This window comes from Vespa velutina, chromosome 15 (genome assembly GCF_912470025.1).
Source record: "Vespa velutina chromosome 15, iVesVel2.1, whole genome shotgun sequence".
NCBI classification, from domain to species: domain Eukaryota; kingdom Metazoa; phylum Arthropoda; class Insecta; order Hymenoptera; family Vespidae; genus Vespa; species Vespa velutina.
This window is the reverse complement of record NC_062202.1, coordinates 4,683,399-4,705,850: the sequence shown is the minus strand read 5'-3', so window position 1 is coordinate 4,705,850 and position 22,452 is coordinate 4,683,399. Positions and strand designations below refer to the sequence as shown.

General features: G+C 32.0%; 3 protein-coding genes across 6 annotated transcripts; 1 reads left to right on the top strand and 2 right to left on the bottom strand.

The window, feature by feature from the left end:
- Positions 1 to 257: 257 nt before the first annotated feature.
- Positions 258 to 11,530, bottom strand: LOC124954518 (protein lingerer). Of its 4 annotated transcripts, none has more exons than XM_047507569.1 (15): positions 11,412 to 11,530; positions 9,645 to 9,847; positions 8,983 to 9,346; positions 8,540 to 8,803; positions 8,277 to 8,470; positions 7,941 to 8,183; positions 7,537 to 7,854; positions 6,991 to 7,419; positions 6,690 to 6,914; positions 6,394 to 6,601; positions 6,114 to 6,313; positions 4,848 to 5,057; positions 4,590 to 4,712; positions 4,244 to 4,519; positions 258 to 4,095 (listed from the first exon to the last, which is right to left on the bottom strand). In XM_047507569.1, exons 2-15 carry the CDS (start codon positions 9,777 to 9,779, stop codon positions 3,847 to 3,849), a joined length of 3,438 nt encoding a protein of 1,145 aa, XP_047363525.1. In that variant the 5' UTR covers positions 9,780 to 9,847; positions 11,412 to 11,530; the 3' UTR covers positions 258 to 3,846. The 4 variants fall into 4 exon arrangements, with proteins under 4 accessions (XP_047363525.1, XP_047363523.1, XP_047363526.1 ...); XM_047507567.1 differs by having other exon boundaries at positions 11,281 to 11,419; XM_047507570.1 differs by lacking the exon at positions 11,412 to 11,530 and having other exon boundaries at positions 4,244 to 4,516.
- A 427-nt stretch (positions 11,531 to 11,957) lies between these two features.
- Positions 11,958 to 14,968, top strand: LOC124954521 (exocyst complex component 7). Its single transcript, XM_047507579.1, has 6 exons — positions 11,958 to 12,571; positions 12,674 to 13,212; positions 13,323 to 13,874; positions 13,949 to 14,189; positions 14,263 to 14,532; positions 14,609 to 14,968. Exons 1-6 carry the CDS (start codon positions 12,343 to 12,345, stop codon positions 14,878 to 14,880), a joined length of 2,103 nt encoding a protein of 700 aa, XP_047363535.1. The 5' UTR covers positions 11,958 to 12,342; the 3' UTR covers positions 14,881 to 14,968.
- On the bottom strand, positions 14,925 to 18,370 carry LOC124954524 (ras-related protein Rac1). Its single transcript, XM_047507586.1, has 3 exons — positions 17,855 to 18,370; positions 16,920 to 17,307; positions 14,925 to 16,762 (listed from the first exon to the last, which is right to left on the bottom strand). Exons 1-3 carry the CDS (start codon positions 17,887 to 17,889, stop codon positions 16,607 to 16,609), a joined length of 579 nt encoding a protein of 192 aa, XP_047363542.1. The 5' UTR covers positions 17,890 to 18,370; the 3' UTR covers positions 14,925 to 16,606.
- Between the last annotated feature and the right edge of the window lie 4,082 nt (positions 18,371 to 22,452).

The following is a 22,452-nucleotide window of genomic DNA, read 5'->3' as shown; positions in this document are numbered from 1 at the left end:
ATTCTCGACTGCTGCGAAACATGGTCATTTATATATCCTTTTAATTGCATGATCGAATAATAACAGGAATAATTGTTTACACAGAGGTGTACTGCTCAATTACTATTATTAAAGGATAAATATATTAATATGCTCACAGAATTTTACAAGTTCTCCATTAGTGAGGCTATTAATAATCCGATGCCGTTAGGGTGTGTTCCTTAATATGTATATGTATTTATAAATCGTAAAGAATGCACAAAATACTACGTACTTAGTACTGATAAAATTATAAAGTTCAAAATGTCTTCCAAGCACAGCAGGTACTTGAATTACAAGATTTCTTTAATACATTTATTCTTATATATTCATATTTATACACAGTAGTAGCTATTATTATTTTTAATAATTATATAATAGTTAGCAGTAGTGGCGTAATGCATTTTGCATTCTCGGTCGATCGGTTAATATTTGACAAAAATACAAAAATTATGAATTGTATAATAATTATTACGAGAACAAACGTGCTTACTCTGAAGTTTATCCTTGTTTTTTTTTTTTTTCCTTTTTCATTTTTCCCTTTAATCATTTTGTTTAGTGGCTTCTTTTCAATCTTTACCATAACAATATCCATCTTTTTTTTTTTTGTTTCATTTTTCATTATAATCACATTTATCGTATTTCTTCCTAAGTATATCCATGTGTACAGAAAAAAAGTTTGAAATAACTAAAGCCTATGCTAAGATAAAACAAGAACATAAACATTTTCCCGCTTTTTTTTTTTCTCTCATTACTGCAAATGCTTTCTTTGTAGTGTCCGCTGAACAATATACAAAGAACAACGAACACGTGATCAACGTCCCCCTTTTCTTAACGTTCTTAATGTGTACCTATAACCAGTGGCGTTGTTTATCATTTCTCGGAGGATTCTTGTGAAATTGAATCGTCTACATTTTTTTTTTTCTCAAAATTTCTCAGTACAAATGGTATATTTTTGAGAGCAAGGAAGCTAGCCTACATTTGGTCTTCCAATATCCTCAAACATATCCTATTCATACCGCTTATGTATATTACCGCTTGTGACGGCTAACGAGAGAAGAAAAGATAGAAAATGAGAGAGACAGAGAGAGAGAGAGAGAGAGAGAGAGAGAGAGAGAGGAAGAGAGAGAGAGAGTGAGAGAGAGAGAGAGAGAAAGTTTACTTACAACTATTTGTTTCTCGTTTATGTCAGCGGTACTTAATAAAGCTTTGACAACCGTTTTTTTATCTTTCATCTTTTTTTTTGTTTTTTTTTTTTGTTAATAGTAAAAGAGAATTTATATCCCACTTATGGTACATGATAACCACGCACAAATCGTAAAAATTCTCACAGCACCACATGTGGAACGTTCTACATGCATAAATAGCATCGTTCGTTTTCATGGGAAGAATATTGGCAATGATTTTCTATTTCATAATGCAAAGATGTAAACTATAACTTCTAAAGCGTGCATTGGTCACCAAATAATTTCTCTTTCAAATTTCCCTCCTTTTAAAGATCGTTCACGTGATCTCTCTCCAACACTCGCGTAATTTGAAATATGATCGATACTCTTGGAACAAACAGATGATCGGTTCTCTTTCTTCGTATCAAATAGATAGACTGGCAGACTGGTTATATGACTAAAAATACATTGAAGTATCTACTTTCCTTTGTCGGTGAAAGACGACAAATTATCATAGATTTGTTCTAGTCAATTACTTCAGCACGTAATATCGGGTGAATCTAAGTATATCGTATACTAAATAACTATAATTGCGTGACGTGCTTCCTTCTTATCAATTGAAATGCAAAAAATTGCCTTTTATTCTGTTTATCCGATAATATTATCAGACCTACAATTCCAAATAAAATGTGCGAACGAGATATAAACAATAGATCTTTCAATTAACGATCATTCACAATCGTTCACAACGTGCTAAATCGAAAATTTAGAGAATGGTTTGCAATATAAATATGTATAATAAGAAATCGTATAAATTTTCTTCCTTATAATTAAAGAGCTCTATTAAATAATGATTTAATGATATAATGCATTTTAAAGTTGTTTTAACTTTTTACGAGTTAAAATTTCTATAATATGTTTACAAAATGAATCATATTTTTTTTTTTCTTTTTTGAATTTTTTTTTTTTTTACCTTTTTATATGCTTTTTTATTATTTTTTTATATGCTTATAAAATAATCGCAAAATCTTGCCAAATATAATAGTAATATGTAAATAAAGAGTTATTTGTGCTGAATATTAAATCTTCTTCATTATTACTTTGTGGATGATAAATCAATGAAGAAACATAACGATCATCGAATTTCATGTAACGATCACGTTTAAAGGATATTAAAGTAATATTATTATGAATAATTGTCGTTTTAACTCTCTAGAAAGAAATCTTAATAGAGTCTCTACGATCAGAAGGAAACAGGGCTGCATTTCGATTTGATTAAAGATACAATAAGAAATTTGTTGATATCTCCTAATGTCCCTTGATACTTGTACAGGCATATCTAAAATTTCTTAATTTGATTTTTTATAAATATAAAATAATTTTATACAATTATTTCAGATAATATAATCATAAGAGATTACCTTTTTGGTTCGGGAACTTTTGTTCTATACCTTATAACAAAAAGTAATGTTCACCTATTTTAATCACTCGAATTAGCGATCCAAGTGAACAGAATACTCTCTGTATAGGTACAAATAATTGCTCTGATATAATCCCTGCTTATATTTCATGTACCAAAAAGTGAAAATATTATAATCATAAATGTTTATGTACTTAAAATTTTCTTGATACATACAAACACTGCAATTTACAGAAACACATCTTTACATTATTTCATGAAAGGGTGCTTTGTGTTTTTTTCTTTTTTTCTTATTTTTCTTTTTTCTTCGTGTAAAGGAGCACGTTAGATGTTAGCCAAAATGCCTACATTTTACAAAAAACTATCACTTTTTGCAGTCGATGCGGTATATTCGCAATTGCACTGTAGTGTACTGAAGCATATACAGGAGCTGATACAGCAGCCGTTAGCTTTTATGGTTTTTCTTTTTCTTTCACACAAGCGCTACGCTATTCACACACTCGGTAGTAGGTTTACTAGTGGTACGAACCACACGAAGCCTGCTCGCGCTTTGATCCTGCGTTCGTGATAAAGACAAGTAACCAGACAAGTTCTCGAAATTATCACTCACGCTACCAGTCTATTTGGCACGAGTGCAACTTCCGTTAGGAAGAATTATACAATTCATTTGCTCTCATAATAAACATTGTTTAACTTCAAAAACATCATATAACATATCAATATATGCTTTTCAAGCATAAGATGTATTAGTAGTAGACGAAACAAAAACTTCCCTCTTACACATTTCATTATATGAAACACAAAATCAAGATAATATAACAAAATAATCATTGTTAATATTTGAAACGTCACGATTTTGAAATAAAGAACTGAAATTAATATTCAGTATGAGAATCATTTTTAAGGGAAGTTGACTTTGATAGAATAATCTTAAAGAACATCTAAGATTCTTTTCTCGTAAGAGAAACAACAAATATTGTTTAATCCTTCCAACGATTAAGACCCACTCTTTAGTCCGTATTGATTTATAGCCAAAATGTATAACCTGATGAAAAAAAAAAAACAAAAAGAAAAAAAAAAAAAAAAAAAAAAAATCTTTTGTCCTTATTCTCATGTATCGCGTAAACCCTTTATATCAACGTCCATGTTTTACACCACCATATCTCACAATGGCGAATGTTTATTTTTCTAAAACGGTTGTTACATTGCTCCTTTCTTCTTTATCCCGTTCAAAGATATATTTTAATTGCTTCCAGCCCAATAGCTAGGACTGTAACCAGGCTTAGCTTGAGCTTTGTTTTGTGAACTTGTATTGGACCTTTGACCTGTGCTGTTGGTACCATCCTGATGAAGTGGTTGATGTAATTGATGAGGCATCGTTGGTATAAATAAGTGCGGCGTGCCGTATCCTCCAGGCAATCCTGCATTTTGGCTACCAGTAATACCAAATGGCGGTGGAGTCGCAGAATGGAAAGCTTGTTTTTCATATGACTGTAATTTGTTTGTTGTTATTTTATAAAATATTACTTTTATACTATCAGATCAATATCACGCGTACACACGCACGTACACAGAAAAAGGATTAACTCCTGAATATTATTTATTTATATCAGAATTAAGGGTCAGCATTATTACTTACATTTACTTTGCTAAGTGCTACGTGACTCTTTGCATACATCGTTGCACTAATATCAGTCGCAGATGATCCACCAGTATTGGTATTTCCTGTAGAAGTACCAGTTTTGCCCGCCTGTGTACCAGTATAATTACTCCCAGCAGCTTTATACTCTCCGGATGGCCCTGCGGATGCTAAAGCATCGTAACTTGCACCACCGCCATAACCAGATCCATAACTTCCTGGTTTAGCGCTGTACGCTCCGCTATTTGTACCAGCATTTCCTGCAGTTGCTATCTGCTATGGTAAATTATATTAATAATATTTTAAATAAAGTCAATTATAATATACATCATTCAAAGAATCTTACGGGATAAATAGCAGGAGTTCCATATTGAAAACCTCCTGGCATTATGCCTCCGCTATATGTGAAATATGCGTAACCTGGAGGAAGTGTTGGATTCATCATAGGTTGTTGATGCTGTGTAGCAGTCTGCAAATATTGTAAGTACAGAAATACCGCCTTGTTGTCCGAAGATGCAAGTTCATTAATAAAAGTATTACAATTAAATCAAGCTGTTGCAAAAATACTATTAAATACACTATTAAATAGGTATTTAAATCTTACCTGTTGCGACATAGTAGAAGGAACCGGTGACGCATTACTATCATTTCTGGCAAACCTAGCGTCGCTAATACTGGTATAAGCTCCTTGGACACCTTGCACTCCTTGAACACCTTGTACACCAGACAACGCATCACCTCGTGCCCCACCAAGACTGGTTGCTGGTCCAGTCGTCTGATAGCCCAGAGCCGCGTCATAGTAACCAGTAGTTGGCTGCAGGTTAGTCAGGGAGGCCAAACACAAAACTACATGCATACACTGTGTACTTCAAATACAAGGACGCTAACTAAGTTCTAAGATCTACATGTACTGGAAAAGGATGGATAATGTACGGTAAATTGTGACCATGTTTCATAGTTTAACTTACTTCAAGTAAGTATCTCTTATTATAATTTAAATTAAGTGCCTGATCATAACTATGAAACAAAGTACAATGCCCACTTGCTGGGATTATGATGTCTATTTTCATACAGTTCGAAATACATGACATCAGATACTGAGCAAATGAAATTAGTTAGAAGTGGAAAAAAAAAAAAAAAAAAAAAAAGAGAAAAAAAATAAATAAATAAAAAAAAAAAAAAGATAAAAGAGATAATTAAGCTATGCCATGTCTGCGATCAAGATCACTTTTCTTTTTTCTCTTTTAAGCATAACTAACTATGCTCCCAATAATATAATTTTGCACTTTTTATTATACCTTTTATACCTTTTTCAATTGATCGTAGACGACTTTCTTAAGTATGCTACCGAATAAAAGTTTAAAGGAGTAGAGGTGATCTCAATAAAGTACTGCTTGTCTTATATGCGAGATGATGCTCTTCCAGAATAGGATATTAAATTTAAAAATTTAAAAATTTAAAAATTCAACACTAAGAATTTCATCAACATAGTGATTGAATTGCGAGCAACTACCAAGCATTTAAAAAATGATTGAGTTGGCATTCTGTAAATAAAGTAAAGAGTGATAACATGATATAGAACGTGATTAAGAGCACCCTAACTTAAAATTGTCATAATGCATGTGTCAATATTGTCTTCTTTCAAAAATGATTCATAACTCATGTTGGTGAAGATAAAAACTGATAAAAGGAACGTGTGCTGCATCAATGTACATTACTCTAAAAAAGCAATTCAATTCATTCAAGTAAAGACGTTATATAGGATATATATATATATATATATATATATATATATATATATATATATTTACTTGAATGAATTGTACGGATGTTCATGTAAGGCAAGTTAATAAATCAGGCAACAACTGACCATATGCGGTATTCTTTGTTGCATAAGTTGTAAGTCTTCGTAGCTGTACATTGGTTGTTGAAATGTATATGGCACTCCCTGACCCATAATGTACTGGTGACTAAGCATCGGTGCCATACTGCCTGCTGCTCCTCCGCCTGTTATATTGCCAGTGCCACTACTACCCGTTACAACGCCGCTCGATGTACTTTTTGGTACAGCTGATAAAAGAAGAATATTCATGTATAAAGAATTATTATATCGTAAAATTTATAATTATACAAAGCATATTATAACTTACCATTCGAACTAGTTACTTTTGTTTGAGAACTATTCACAGAAGCTGAACTAAGCCCTAATGTAGTTGTCGTCGTCGTAGCAAGAGAATTGTTAGAAGTCGTTGTACTACTTTCATATTGGGAATCCTTTGTTGTACTACTATTCAGCTTATGGTTGTGAGATGCAGTTTGTGGTTGACTTGTGTAATTTCCATACGCACTCGCATAAACCTGCAAATGTGAATTTTAAAAGTTTTAATCATTTATAACTTTGACTTTTAAGCTTGCCCTGTAAACTCGATAGAAGGATAAAACTTACGGATTGTGCTGCACTTTGATAAGGTCCAGTGGTCTGAGTAATAGGTGAACTAAATGTAGTAGCAGATGGTTGATAAGCTTGAGGAGTAGATTGAAATGAAGAAGATCCTTGGTAACCACTTGTTTGGTATCCAGCATTACTATTTGATACAGTATTTGTAGCTACAGAAGATGGTTGATATTGAGAGGTTGTTGTGGATGCATAACCACTCGTTGATTGATATACCTGACATAATCAATATATAAAATTAGTATATAATGTAATATGTAAAAATATGTCATCTATATTATATTGAAGTTACCTGATTGGTAGTAGTTGGCTGATTGTAAACAGAAGCTGCGGATGTTGATGCAGAAGGAGATGCTTGACTAAAGTTTGAAGAATTTGATTGTGGGAATGATGATGAAGAATTATAACTTGTTTGTGATACTGTTGCAGTTGCAGAATACGTATTGGCGTTTGTGACTGAAACAGTCTGGAAAGACTGTCCTGATTGCGTATTTGTAGAATATGTGTTATAACTGCTTTGTGTGGCACTAGACGGTTGAAATGATGTCTTTTGGGATTGATACGTCGCTGCGCCATACGTAGCTGCATTTCCTGGAGAAACTTGCGATGTGAAATCCTGTTTGGTTATATCCAAAGTTTGACCAGTAGTTCCACGTCCCGCAAAAGTTTGAGAATTTATTGAATGATCATTTGATACTGGTAAACTGTCACTGCTCGATAACTAAAAAAAATAAGTCATATAATTAAAGAGTTAAATAATTATGCAAATACATAAACGTAAATTTAAATCATTATGCAATGATTAAAGAAATAATTAAATACAAATATATTAATTTACCATTTGAGAAGTGGCATTAAATGGTGTTGTGGAAGTTTGTGTAGTTTCAATATCAATGGAACTATTTGTCCCAGCTGTGTTTACAGTATTTGTGGTAGATGGAACGTCAACATTAGAGATGGTATTATTACTTGAATTATATTTTTCATTAGCTGAACCATCAAGCGAGCTTGAATCACTTCCAAATTCAAGTGCGCCAAACTGAACATCGAGAAATCCGATGCCACTGTTGACTGCATCGCCCGGCATTTCTACCGCACTAGATGGTATTTTAGACGGAGGTGGTACTCTTGGACGTTGTTTGGATTGTCTTTGGGGCTATAATGTTAAATATCATAGATTTGTTAATATTTATTTAATTTAAGCTTAAAAAATAATTGATTATTAATTTACCAGTCAAGTACCTGATTTGTTATTGAAGATGGAAATGAAGACTGTCCTGCTGTTTTTAGATTTTCACTAGTTTGTTGAGTTAGCTGTGTCAAATATTGAGTTTGTGCAGCAGTTAATACACCACCACTAATAGCATTTGGTTGTTGTGAAAGTTGCATTGTTGGTAAGCTCAGCACAGTTTGTTGCTGTTGAGCTTGTTGTGGAATTAATGCTTGTTGTTGTATCGTTGGTATTTCAGATAATTTTGATATTTCCTTACGAATAATAAATTAAATGGCATTATTGTCAAATAATATCGAAAGCGTTACATGCATTGCATGTCATATTCCCATCATAATTTTACTCACTTCTTGTTGCAATAGTCCCAGGTTAACAGTCTGATTTGACTGCATCGTTTGTAAATCTGAAGTCTTTGGTTCATCATGTACAGGAGCTTGTTCAGTTAAAGACGTACTTGGAGTAAAAACTTTTGTATCTGCTAATGATCCTGTATATTCCTCATTATCCCAATCTTCTGTTGATTCATAATTATTCCAAGCTTCTGCATTAAGATTTTTAATAATGATTAAATTGAATTTTCATTATAGAAAAATATGTTAGAAATACTTACCCATTTTTGGTTCCTGAATGCTTTGTTGCTGTTCTTCGCTACCTGCCCAAGTGTCAATTGGTCGACTAAAACTATGAGTCGAAGAAGTTGAAGCAGGATCATTACGATTCGCAAATGTTCGTGGTCCAAGACCTCTTCCACCTCCACGACCTCCACGTCCTGATCTACCAGGACCTCCTCGTCCTCTTCTACTGCCACTGTAGCTGCCATCTCGAGCGCTCTCTTCCATGTTTCTTTCATTCTCTTTATTTTCACGACCACGCCCTAATCATAATTTAGAAATCTTTAATAAATTTTCTATTCCTGTTTTAAGAATTGGTCGATTTGTCTAATACAAGAAAAAAAGAAAAAAAAAGAAAGGGGAAAAAAAAAAAAAGAAAAAAAAAAAAAAAAAAAAAAAAAAAGATAAGTGGTCCCAATTATCGTGGTTATTTTAAACTCACATTCACGGTTGTCATGATTCGCACGACCTCGCATTCGTGGTGGTCCACCACTTCGTTGATTACGTCTTTCTTCCCAATCACCGCCATCATTTTGACCACCTGGTTGATCAGCAGTTTGCTTTGAGCCACTTGGTTGACGAGGCTTCTTTTTTTTGACTTCCCATTCTGTTTTAACACCTTCCAAGAGATCAATGGCCGCACGATTCAAATCTCCATCGCTATCGTGCAAAGCCATAATGACTTCATCTTCGGAACGACACGTTAAATCCATAACTTCTTTGATCCGTTCTTTAAATACTGGATCTTCAACTCCTCCCATGCGAGTGTCAATGATCTGTGCATGCCGGACCTGAACAGTATTTGGCTGAAAAAAGAATGAAAATGCCATGGTATTTACTTATTACAAAATACTTATTAAATCTAAGAAGTTTTTATTTTAATCAAAGTTTTCTTATTGATAATTTAATACAATTTTTTAATTATCATCATCATCTTCTTACATTATATTTACATATAATTTTCTAAGTAGTACATTTAATTTTGTTTCTTTTTTATTTTATTATTTGTTTTCTATATACACAATACTTTTATACATGTAAATAAAAACACTGATATAAGCCAATTACTTTCAGCATCAAAATAACAATATATTTATTACTAACCTGCACTTTATCATGTTTTGTTGAATCTGATGATTTAGTTTGGTGATGGTCTGACTTTCCATGTTGCTGTGATAATTTGTTTTTATTAGTGCCTCTCCCACTGGAGGACACTGATGTTTTATTACTTGAACTCATTGCCAAATATAGCTCCACACACTATCTCTCACTCACCTATCACTCTATATACACTCTCTATTTACAATCTGTAACAAAAAAGAACAATATACAGAATACCCATATGAGGAAAGATACAGCCATATTGTATATGTTCTAAATTATTATTCAGAAGAAACATTCCTCAAATGAATAATAATAGATTGTCGTTATTTGAATAGAACAATTGTTTGAAATAACAACAATATCATTTTAATTTATCTAATAAATAATGCATCATAATGATCAGAAATAAATAAATGGATATATAACATAATAAGTATAGATATTAAATAATATTATTTAGATATATATATATATATATATATATAAACATTATTAAATATATCAAAAATATATTTAAGCCATTATTAAATATGTCAAAAATGAATGAATAAATATATTTAACAAATTATAATTCTGTGATAGGATACAATACGTATTAATTTTCTATAATAATGAACTACATTCATTATAACTGTACAAATGTAATGTATACATGAATAAAATAAGAGTTATAAGTCTATGTTATAAACGACAAATAAAAATAATACCTAATGTAACACTTAAACAAAGATATATATATATATATATATATATATATATATATAATGTATGTATATATATATATATATACACACACTGCAATAGAAAAATGTTTCAAAACAAAACTTGCTTCGCATGCTATAATTTAAAAAATTATAAACTGATAAGTCGCTAAGACAACTTCTATACTTAAAGTTTCAATCATGGATGTATATATTCCAAAAAGAAAAAACTCGAATGATAGTTTTCATTAAAACAATTTCGCAAGGTAATATTAGAGGTATTAGGATAATAAAGATTTGCAATAAATTCATTCGTTAAATGCTTAAACCATAGAAGGTTAGGACAGCCAAATAATATTCATCTTGGAACAAATCTCAAAGAGTAAAATATTATATAATAGAGGAATAAAATTTGAAGGAACAATGGAACGATCAACATGTGCGTTCAAATGGCCAGTAACACGATCATATTGTAGAAATATCCTTAAGATTCTTCTCTAAGATGATGGGGCATCCTGTAGAGAAGTCGAATGGTACTAAGAGTATGAAAATTTGAAAGAATATTACGAAACACTGATTTATCACGATTAACGGAAGAATACCAGAAGAAAAAGATTTTGACATAAGTGGCGATTATGCGAGAACGATTACGAGGAATAGCACAAAAGACATTCCGTCTGGTACATCCTCGACTTGGGGGCAGCAGCTTGTGGAAGAACTCTCACTCAAGACTGTAGTAGAGACGGGCACAAACGTTTTCATTAAGATTGTAAATTCCGTAACGGCGACAACGAAGTCATACGCTTTTAGTAGACCATGTGCACGGGAGACGCCATTTCTGGATCTGCGAGGAAGGCTTGTCAACCATCGTCGCATCGAAGCATCGATGGATTGCCCGTAAGAAGGTTCAGTCTAAATATTTGCGTGTAACTCACGGTTATTACGAAGGTCGTTCGCGTCCTTGGGGGCGCGTGCAAAGGCAGAAATAAGCGGAATTCACGACGCCTCGGCTTTTTCGGCCGCGGCGCGCGAAAAAACACGAAAAAAACAACGAATTCACTCGTACCTGGTTAGTGCGCTCAAAACGCAGCTCGGTCACGTGACCGCGGTTCCCCCCCCTCTTTCGTCGAGCAGCACCACCTTTGCCTAGGAGGTTTCGTATGACAGAGCATGCCTGACCAATTTCGACTAGTATGATTATGTTTGCTAACTTACGTTATCAAAATGTTCCTATATCATTTGGTCTTGATATTTTGAATGTCCAATCGAAACTTCGTACTGTCCCATAGACAACGTTCAAACTCGAGGAACATATTGAAATTGTTCTTTCCATTCAGAGATCGTTTTTGAAAGATACTTTATGAAAAATTCATTTATTTATCAACAATGCTTTTTCCGTTCCCCTTTCTTTCTCAAGCTTTGTCGAGTTCCTCTAGTATTTTTCAATCGATCTTATATGTTACTTGCACTGAAAAAATTAACCAATCAACAGGTGTCTTGTAAATTTATCCAATCAAATTAATTCTATATAAATCTCTTTTTCTGATTTGTCAAAATGTATGGTAAACGAGCGATAAGGTCAATCACCTTGTTACTACTATCTTAAAATTGATTCAATATTTCTTTGATTTTGGTTGGAAGAAAATCGAAAGAGCATGTTTCATTTGAAACATGCCTGAACGTGCATTCCGTTTAATAAAGCTTAGAGCATTAACGCATTGGCGCTGACAGTAACGTTTCCTTTCGTGAATGCAGTATGACGTGTTTTATATCCCGTCTGAAAACAGAGGAGACCTGATGCAAACAGTAATATGAATCTGACATCTAATATGGGAGATTTCATTTATCTTTTAATCTAGAAGAATGCTTATAAATAATAACAACGACAACGACAACAACAGCAACAACAACAACAACAACAACAACAACAACGACAACAACAACAACGACGACGACATAATCTGTCAACATCGTCTTAGAAAAGCAACAATATCAAAATGCATACCACTTTAAATGATACTTCTGAACGAAGATTTGAAATACAATGCAAATTGGAATCAGAGATAGCAGCTTTAGAAGCATTAAAAGAAGCAGAAGAACGAAGTCGAAAACTAACAAGTGGTGTTCTTGGAATACTTTCCTCTTTGGAACAACGTTTGGCTACTTTACGGCGTACCATACTTCCTGTTTATAATGAAACTGGAAATTTACAGTCTCAACAGCATAGTATGTATGCCCTTTGAAATGAACAAATTCAATAAATATTTTTATTCTTTATTCTCTATAATTAATCCGTAATGTTTGTATTTATATATATATATATTATAGATATAGAAAAAACACTTAGTATATTGGATCATGCTATTGGATATTATGGCGTATGTCAAGAAGTTGAAAAGTCAATACGTAATGGACCTAGCAGTTCAGCTGGTTTAAGCAATTTTCTTGATGCTATGAACCGTTTGTACAATGCTCAACGATATTTTCAAAAGAATAATCCAAGTTCCGTGGAATTGGAGAATGTTACAAGTTTATTTGCCATTGGATTAGAAGCTTTGCACACAGAATTTCATGATATTTTGACCAGACAAAGTAAACCCATATTACCAATTGTTCTTTTGGATCTCATTGGTTCTGACGAGGATACGAGCGGAGAAGATGCCCCACAGTCATTATGTCAATTGCCAGAAGCTGTCATGGATGACTTACTTAAAATTGCTGGTTGGTTAGAAGAAAGAGGTCAACATAAACATGCAAAAATTTATGCTACTGTACGTTCTAGTATTGTCCTTCGATCTTTACAGTTACTTAAAGAACATCAAAGAAGTGCAAGCGGAGGAAGCACACATGCAGGCAGTCCAATGCCGGTAAATTCTTTAATATAAAGTTATGGTTTAAAATCTACTGACATTGTATATGACAATAATTATCAATTATGAATTTATAATTATCAATTATCTTTTATTATGCTTTTAAGAAAGCCAAATTTGCGAATCGTCATTCGAGTGGTACTCAAGAAACAACAGGAAGATGGGCATCGCGAAAATTACAACATGCACTTGAAAAGAAAGCAAGTAAAATGTTATTTAGAGCATCACAAACTACTGGATTTGGTCTATCTTTAACTGCATCAAGGAAACCACAGCCACAACTATCTGGATATTCAATAGAAGATGTAGCACCGGATGAACAGGAAATGGAAAATTATCTTCTATTAACCGCAGGTCTTCATAAACTTATGCAAGCAGAACGCTCGTTGGTTAGTAGAATTCTCCCACCTTCTTTACAACTTCAAGTACTTGAAGCTACGGTACGCAATGCTATGGATCTTGTGGCCCATGATGGAGAAAGTATCGCAACAAGGGCTAAACGTTGTATCGCAAGACGTGATTTTTCTGCAGTTCTGGTGGTTTTTCCAATTTTGAAACATCTTGGAGAACTTAAGCCAGACTTAGAGAGGGCAGTAGAAGGATGTGATTATGCACTTAGATCTAAATTTGCCTCTGTACTCAATGCATTGAACGGAACGGTATGTTGAAATATCTTAATATGCTAACAAGAGCTCTCCCCTTGTATTTACTAATGAATAAGAATATTTTTCAGGGAGCTAAAGCTTTAGAAGATTTTGCAGAAAGTGTTAGAAATGAATCTAGTGCGATTTTACCTAAAGATGGTACCGTAGCGGAGGGTACAAGCAACGTCTTAGTTTTTCTAGAACAATTAGCTGAATATGCGGACACTGCAGGAACAGTTCTTCGACGTAACACAGATGTGGAATCTGTTGTTCCATCATCTGCAAAACAAACAGAAAATGCACATAAAATTGTACTTGGCATTTACATTAGTTAGTATTATACTAATGTTAATTGCAATAATTAAAGAATTGAACAAAAATTAATGACTTTACATTATTACAGAAAAAGTTTTAGCACAATTGAACTTAGCATTAGTCAGCAAAAGTGACGCGTCGTACTCTGATCCTTCATTGCGAGCGCTTTTTCGCTTAAACAATCATAATTACGTTGTAAATGCTTTACGCCGCAGTTCTCTAATGGAACTTTTGCTATTAGCAGAACCAACCATCGAACAAACTTACGTTGATTTACTTGTCAAAGATAAGACCAATTATGTCTCCACAACGCTTGTTAAGGCTCGAGGTTTTCTTGAACATTCATTCGATGAGCCAGGTTTATAATTTAATATATAAATTAATAACTTCGATTTCATAGATCTGATTAAATTACAATTTGTTTCTTCTTACAGAACCTGGTTCTAAAATACTCAAAGAGAAGTTTTTAGGATTTACAAGGGAATTGGAAGAACTTGCTAAGTGTCAACGCTCTTATTCTGTACCTGATGGACGTTTACGCGAAGAAATACGCAAAGAACTTGAACAAGCTATCGTTCCCTTGTACATTGCTTTCTATAACAAGTATCGTGGAGTATCTTTTTCCAAAAATCCAGGAAAATACATCAAGTATACACCAGAACAAGTTAAATCTCTAATAAATACTTTCTTCGATGTATCGGCATAAAATAGGATTACAAAGAACATAGTTTAACAAGAAAAATAGAAAGATGCTTAATAAACACCCATTTAATAAAGCATATTTAGTTACAGTATTTATGGTTTTTTTTTTCTTCTTTTCTTTTTTTTTTTTTTTCTTTTTTTTCCTTCCATGGACCGAATCCTAATTCCACCTGACAGATTGCACAGGTTGGTGGGTGGACTTTTCACGACGTTCGAATAGATAGATCTTGATCCAGCCGTTTTATATATATTTATAATATATATATAAAAAAACAAGTAACGTTCGATTTAGATTCGATCAGTGACTTATACACATAAGTGATAATAATAGGAATACATTTGAACTTCAGCATTTATGTACAATTATTTGCTATAGATTTGTTTTTTGTTTTTTTTTTTTTGTTTTTTTTCCTTTTTCTTTTTCTTTTTCTTTTTCTTTTTCTTTTTCTTTTTCTATCCTTACACATTCGTGCTCCCTTTTTATCACACAACTAACATACCTGCCATACACTCAATCATTTATACTGCATTTTATTTTGTATACACTTGTCCTCTGCTTCTTTCATTTAATTGTATGTATCTCTAATGTTTGGCTGGTATGCAAAACAGCCCACATCAAGACAATGTACTGTGCGTACTAATAACAGATTCTACAGTAAAACTGTAAGAAGAAAAAAGAAAAAAAAAAAAAAAAAAAAAAGAACAGCACAAGGAAGCAGAGAATGTAATAAATCGATTTTACATACATACTCATATCATATACACCAAAAACTTACACAATCGTCTGTTTTAAACTCTGGTATGTATAGAGAAATGTTGATCAGTTTAATTAAAAAGGTGTGGCATCTTCCATGGTTTGCAATTGCATATGGTATCACGATTACATAGCAATTCAAATTCCATATATAGAGAGAGTTCTGACTTTATATATATATACAAAATCTTCATGAATTTAAGATATCATTTTAAAAATATTTTCTTACGGCTAATTATTTTTTAATGCAATAATATTCAAAATTGGACTAAAACAACGTATAAAGTGAGAAACCAATCTAGCTAAATTTATGTAGCAGTAACACATATCTATGATCGATGGATCATGCTAACGTATCTCCTCTTATAAAGATAAAATTCTAAATTTTATTCTTTTATGTGTATATACAGCTGCAAACTATACATGGATCACTCTCCCGTTTGATTAAGCTGATTAGTATTCGATTTCTGGGCTCTTGTACAATTACATAGCAATGTTTGTATTTTACCCTTTATATATAATTATTAATCATAATATTAATAACACACTTTAGCATACTGTACAGAATCAGTTCTTCTTTCGGCATCTTTTATACTTTGTTTATCTAGAATAGCCAGCCTACTTATTCTTCTCTTTGTTATGAGATTAAAGCTTAGACTGGAAATTTATGTGATCGGCACAAGTGCTTTGATCTGTTCAATTTCAGTACCAGAGATAACAGCATAAGTTTGCATTTCCAATTAATGTAAATTTTGTCCACAATGGTAGTTTAATATTTTAGTGTAAGAATCACCAAATTGATATTTGTGCGTTTTCATGGCAGTTGTTGTCAGTCTATCAGAGCTGGACACAAACTGCACTATGGGGTCGAAGATCGGTAACTTGTAGTGATTCAATTAAAATTGACAGGCTGGAGATGAAATGGTAATATGCTCGATTGAACTCCAGACCATTAGGCAAAGGATAACAATTAATATTATAGAAGGAAACATCTGCGTTTTGGTTTAACCTGAAGAACAGGACATAAAACAGCACGAATTGCTTCATCAAAAACAGTCTTCAAACCCTTCTGCGTTAAAGCAGAACACTCTAAATATTTAACAGCACCTATCTCTTTCGCCATTGCCAAACCCTAAAAATAATGATATCAACGTGATAATAATAATACTAATAATAATAATAATAATAATAATAATAATAATAATAATAATAATAATAATACATGCCAACTCTGATCAAGCATTCAAAAGATTTTAAACTCATGCTAGAAGAAGTTAAATGTTACAAACCTGAGGATAAGTAATAGGTGCCAATTTCTTATCTTTAAGACGCTCGATAGTTTCTTTGTCCTCACGTAGATCCAATTTAGTGCCTACCAAAATAATTGGAGTGGCAGGACAGTGATGACGTACCTCTGGATACCATTTGGCACGAACATTCTCAAAACTTGCAGGATTTACCAACGAGAAACAAATCAAAAATACATCTGTCTGTGGATAGGATAATGGTCTTAATCTGTCATAATCTTCCTGACCAGCAGTATCCCATAGACCTAGGTTAATGGGCTTTCCATCCACCATCACGTTTGCAGAATAGTTGTCAAATACCGTTGGGATATATTCTCCCGGGAATGCATTGGTGGTATAACTTATCAAGAGGCACGTTTTACCCACAGCTCTGTAGTTGTACAAGTACAATGATTATTATTTGTTTCATTGATTTCAAAATAAAATGTATATTATATGATAATATGGGTCCCATTATATATCAAGATATCAAATTTTCTAATGTTTTTCCATTAATTCTCTTTTTGAAAAGAATAATGCTTAAATGATAAATTTGAAGATATCATAATTGTATTAAACACTACATTGTCTCGAGCGAAATGCCAAATAAGCGATTTGTCCTCGATACGTAATCTATAGGCGTGATACACATTTCGCTTAGAAATTTTTTCATTCGATGGAATAGGAATCCGACCGAACAATTTTATATATAAAACGTAAAAGACATCTTCAACGAGCTCACGGGCGTGGTGAACTCATGAAACACATTGAAAAATGGACTTTTAGAATTTCGAGGTGAACAAGCTGGAGAGAGGCTGAGCCACTGAGGTAACAACTCATCGTCATCGTTTATGGGTTTGACCTGTTTGTTATTACCCTTTGTAATAACGACCTTACGACCCATTTTTTGGATTCCGTTTGAAAAGATATATACGTACCCGTCACCGACAACCACGCACTTGATAGCCTGCATCCTGGAGCCTGGAAACGTCCGTAATGTGCGCGAGAATACGTAAAGTCGCGCGACGATTATTCTTTACCCGGTACCTCCGTATACGTATACGTACATAAATGTATGCGTGTGTGTGTTCGTGCGTACGCGTACGTACGTACGGAAGGATAGAGATAGATAGATATATATATATGTGTATATATATATATATATATATATATATAGAGAGAGAGAGAGAGAGAGAGAGAGAGAAAACCTTGTTGAGAACGAGATAGGAAGAAAAGGGAAAAGAGAAGGAGAACGATGAGTTATAACATTACGGAAAAAAGTACGAACAAAGCAAGACGATATATAAAACGTATGATGAAATAGAAGTAACGCAGCTAGCCAAAATTGAAACGTTCTGAAAATATAGTCTAGTTGAGGTTCGAAACGTTAGAGAATACGATGAAGCTTCTCCGAAGGAGGGGTGGCGATCCAGGAGAACGGAGGGGGAAGCAGAGAGTGAGAAAGAGAAGTAGTAACGCACACGAGGTTATAAGAAGATTGGACAGAGAGATAGAGAGGGGGAATGAGGGAGCGCGAGAGAGAGAGAGAGAGAGTAGTATGATGAGCTAAGACTATGGAGAGGAAAACTATCCAACCTGACGAGGATCGCAGCGGGAGATATCGTGATCACAAATCTCTTTCTTGACTTATCACCAATACAGATACAGCTCTCTATTTCAAATCTTATTTTTCTTTTTCTTTCTCTCTCTTTTATGAGTTCAAAAACGATACGACCGGAAATTTGTCAATGAGTAATCGCGGCTTTTTTTTTATAATCGTCATGGCGGAAATTACTGAGAAACGATGACATTCATGAACATTGTTCTTTCGATAGAAAACATTGCTGACTCACGTACTGAATATCATGGTATACTTTAAATTATTTCACTTTTGCGTGTTTACGAAAGTATTATATTTCAAAACTGTTGAAGATTTGGTTTCAATGATATTCTATTTTTAACTTTTACCAAGGTTTTTTTGCGATAATAATTGTTTATAATCTATGGACTTGTAATTACCGAGTATCATTTGTTATTTCACTTTCCCGCGCTTTCTCAGTAGCATTCTGCAGCAACAACCTTGCGGAAGTTTATGGCGGCAAATTTAAATCGTATCTTATGTAGTGACTTAAATTTTTAACTTCTTTTTTTTGTTAATTGTTTTGACCTTGTTTCATCTTACCAATTAAGTTACGCTTTTAAATCATAGAAAAAATTATATACAAATATATATATATATTTTTTTTTTTTTTTTTTTTTTTTTTTTTTTTTTTTTTTTTTTTTTTTTTTTTTTTTTTATGAAAACACCGATGAAAAGTAGGATATTAAAATACATGGTGCATATATACCGGAAAATTTTTTCGCGCATCTTTATTATTCTCTGAATATCATTACAATATTGTTAAAGGCATGCCACTCATTTGTTTTGTGCATGTGTTTTTTTTATGTAATGCATATTTCGATACGCATCAATTAGATAATAAATATGATTGAAATCACAAGCTTGGAATGATTATAAATGATAAGCCAATAATAACGATAACAATGATAACAATGAAAAAGAATTAGAAGGAAAACTAATGGAAAATAATTAGAAGGAAAAGCAGTAATAGAATAGTAATAGAAGAGATAAAAGTAACGATAATATATAATAATTATTGTGCATTCGCACAGGTATACATATAATATATATATTTTTTTTATTTTTATAAATAATGGATATGGCCGCAAATCAAATACTAGGAACTTTCTTCGAAATTTTTTAATGTCGTCTTACTTCCTGTAATCAAATCGTCAGAATCATTCGCAGGTACTCTTAATATCTATGACGATAAGCAAGTAATATTCTATTTCTTTTTAACGATTGTTCATTCGAATAAATATAAATGAATAAATAAATACGAATTATAAAGTAATCACAGTACTAATAGGAAAAATTTCGTAGAATATAAAAAATATCAATAAAATTCCAGCGTATATATCGTAACGTTCATTAAAGCATTTTTTTTTAGAGCAAAAAGAATTTTATTAATATTTTTCTATATAGGAAATTTTTATTGCTTTAATTACATTGAAAAAGCACCAATTTTATAATTTTACAATTCAACAAATTGTGATCAGTGAAGTTGTGAAAAAGTAATGATATTAATTGCAATTAGGATTGTATTAATATAATTGTCCTAAAACAAGATTGAAAGAAATATCGAATATAAGAAATCTGATACATAATCGCGCGCATGTTAGAGTATATATTAACAATAATAATAACGGAGTAACGCTGTTGATTTTCTTGAGAATAAGTTTGAAAAAAAATCATCAAGTGCTATGACGACAGTCTGAAAATCTTTATGATTTTCATTTATTTTTTAAAAGTAACATCGTATGAGCAGATCTTTTTCTTTTTTTTTTTTCTTTTTTTCTTTTTTTTCTTTTTTTTTTTTTTTTTTTTTACTTAAAAATATCTTTTTGTGTAAGCCTTTTAAAAAAGGCGCAAACACTTTTGCTATATTAACATCAAATCGTTTACTTTTTCTTCGTGATCTATCAAATTTAAATTAACTTCCTTTAAATAGAAGTTAACTTTCTCCTTTTCGTAACATTTCATTTTCTTTATGTCTTTACTCGATCGTGCGAATAGAGTCTCAATAAAATTAAAAGACGACGATTTTTTTTCATAAAAATCGCCGTCTACATAACGCTTGATACAACACTTGAATTTTTTTTTTTCTATTATATAGAAATAAATATTATAGATATCGATTCATTAAATTTTGCTTGCAGACATTTCTAAAATACATTTACAGGAACTTATTTCATTAAAGTATTCATGATTCAGCAGCACTAAAACGCTGTTGTTCCTTATTAAATTATTATCATTCATTTTGGAAAAGTTCCCAAAATATTCGTTGAAATCATGTACTTTTTTTATACTGTTTAACGATCTCTAGTATACACGTTTAGAGAAAGACATTTACAAGAGAGTATTTAGATGCATATTTATAAGAAAAATATAAGATAAGCATGCCTCGGCAGTCAAATCAATAACATTTTCATTCATTCGCTTTCATTTTTTCTTCGTTTCTACGTGTAAAATATTTTTCTTATGATTCTAACGTCACATACGTTTCTCGTTTTTATTCAAAATTTTCTTTTACATAAAATCTTTTAACCATCCATCGATTAAAATATATGGCGCGCATTTCGACTTTCATTCGGCAGGTTATAACTCATTCGCATCCTACCCATCTGTGATGAGTCTCATATATTAAATGAAATAATAAATAAAAAAATATTATTCGAACAATTATAAATATTTGCTTGAATTGAGAAAAAAGAAAAAGTACAGGTTCTTAGGAACACATAAATAATATAGAAGTTGTGCATTGCCAACAGAGACAATCTCCGCATTGCCTTTGCACTTGCTATGTAAAATGTATAATATTTTTTTAATTTCATTTAATATCTAATACTTTATATATATATATATATAAATATATATATATAAAATTTCTATATATATATATATAGAAACTTGGCAAGAAACATAATTTTTTTGGCCTTAATCAAACGTGCTAATCGAATTAAGATCTAATCGATATAAATAACTTCATTAGCCCCTTCGATACTATAGTCAACTTTAAAAGTCGAAAGCTAGAAAATATATATATATATACAGCCGATCGAAGTAGAAAGATTATATTATTGAAAAACATTTCCCGATTTTATAATAATGACAAAACCAAGAGGAAATAAATGCAGAGCAATTGTTTGTGACAAAAACGTATAAAGGCATTATATTATGCGAGCTACTATAAATAATATTTAATCTAATATAATTAAATATTATTAAGTATTATTTAATTATATTAGATGAAGTATTATCTATAGCGAACAACAGCAGTACCGAAGAGGTTAATAGTAGTCTTTCCTTTCATATTTTTTTTTCTATTTCTGTTTTTTCTTTTTTGTGTTCTATTTCTTAATCAACAATGTAAATACTGATCATCGGTTTTACATACATTCATTCCTTGGTTTTCGTGGCAATTTTTTTTAATTTCAACGCAACTTGAAAATCTTTATCTTATTTATATACATGCATTGGATATATTATATATCAGTAAACCACAAATTCTTATTCGATTGTATTAATCACATCATTTTGATCATTTTTTTGTTCTACTTGGAAAGCGTATTAAATTCGTTCGACAAAATGAGATAAAAAAATGTATATATCGGCATTTTTGTTCAATTATATTATACGTGAAAGAAATATTTTCATAATTTATATTTGACTTTACGCTCATCGCAAGTAAAGAAAAAAAATGATTAAAATGGGAAAACCTAATAAATATTTGCTCATGGTTGATATATAACATATTTAATAAATAAGACGTAAGGGATTTTCAAGAAAAATATATATTTTTGAGTGCGTAAAGTAAATACGCGCGCGCACGAGGGATAAATATATTTCTAATAAAATTATTGAAAACTATATATCAGTCAAAACTTAATTTTAGAAATATTCTTTTGTTATACT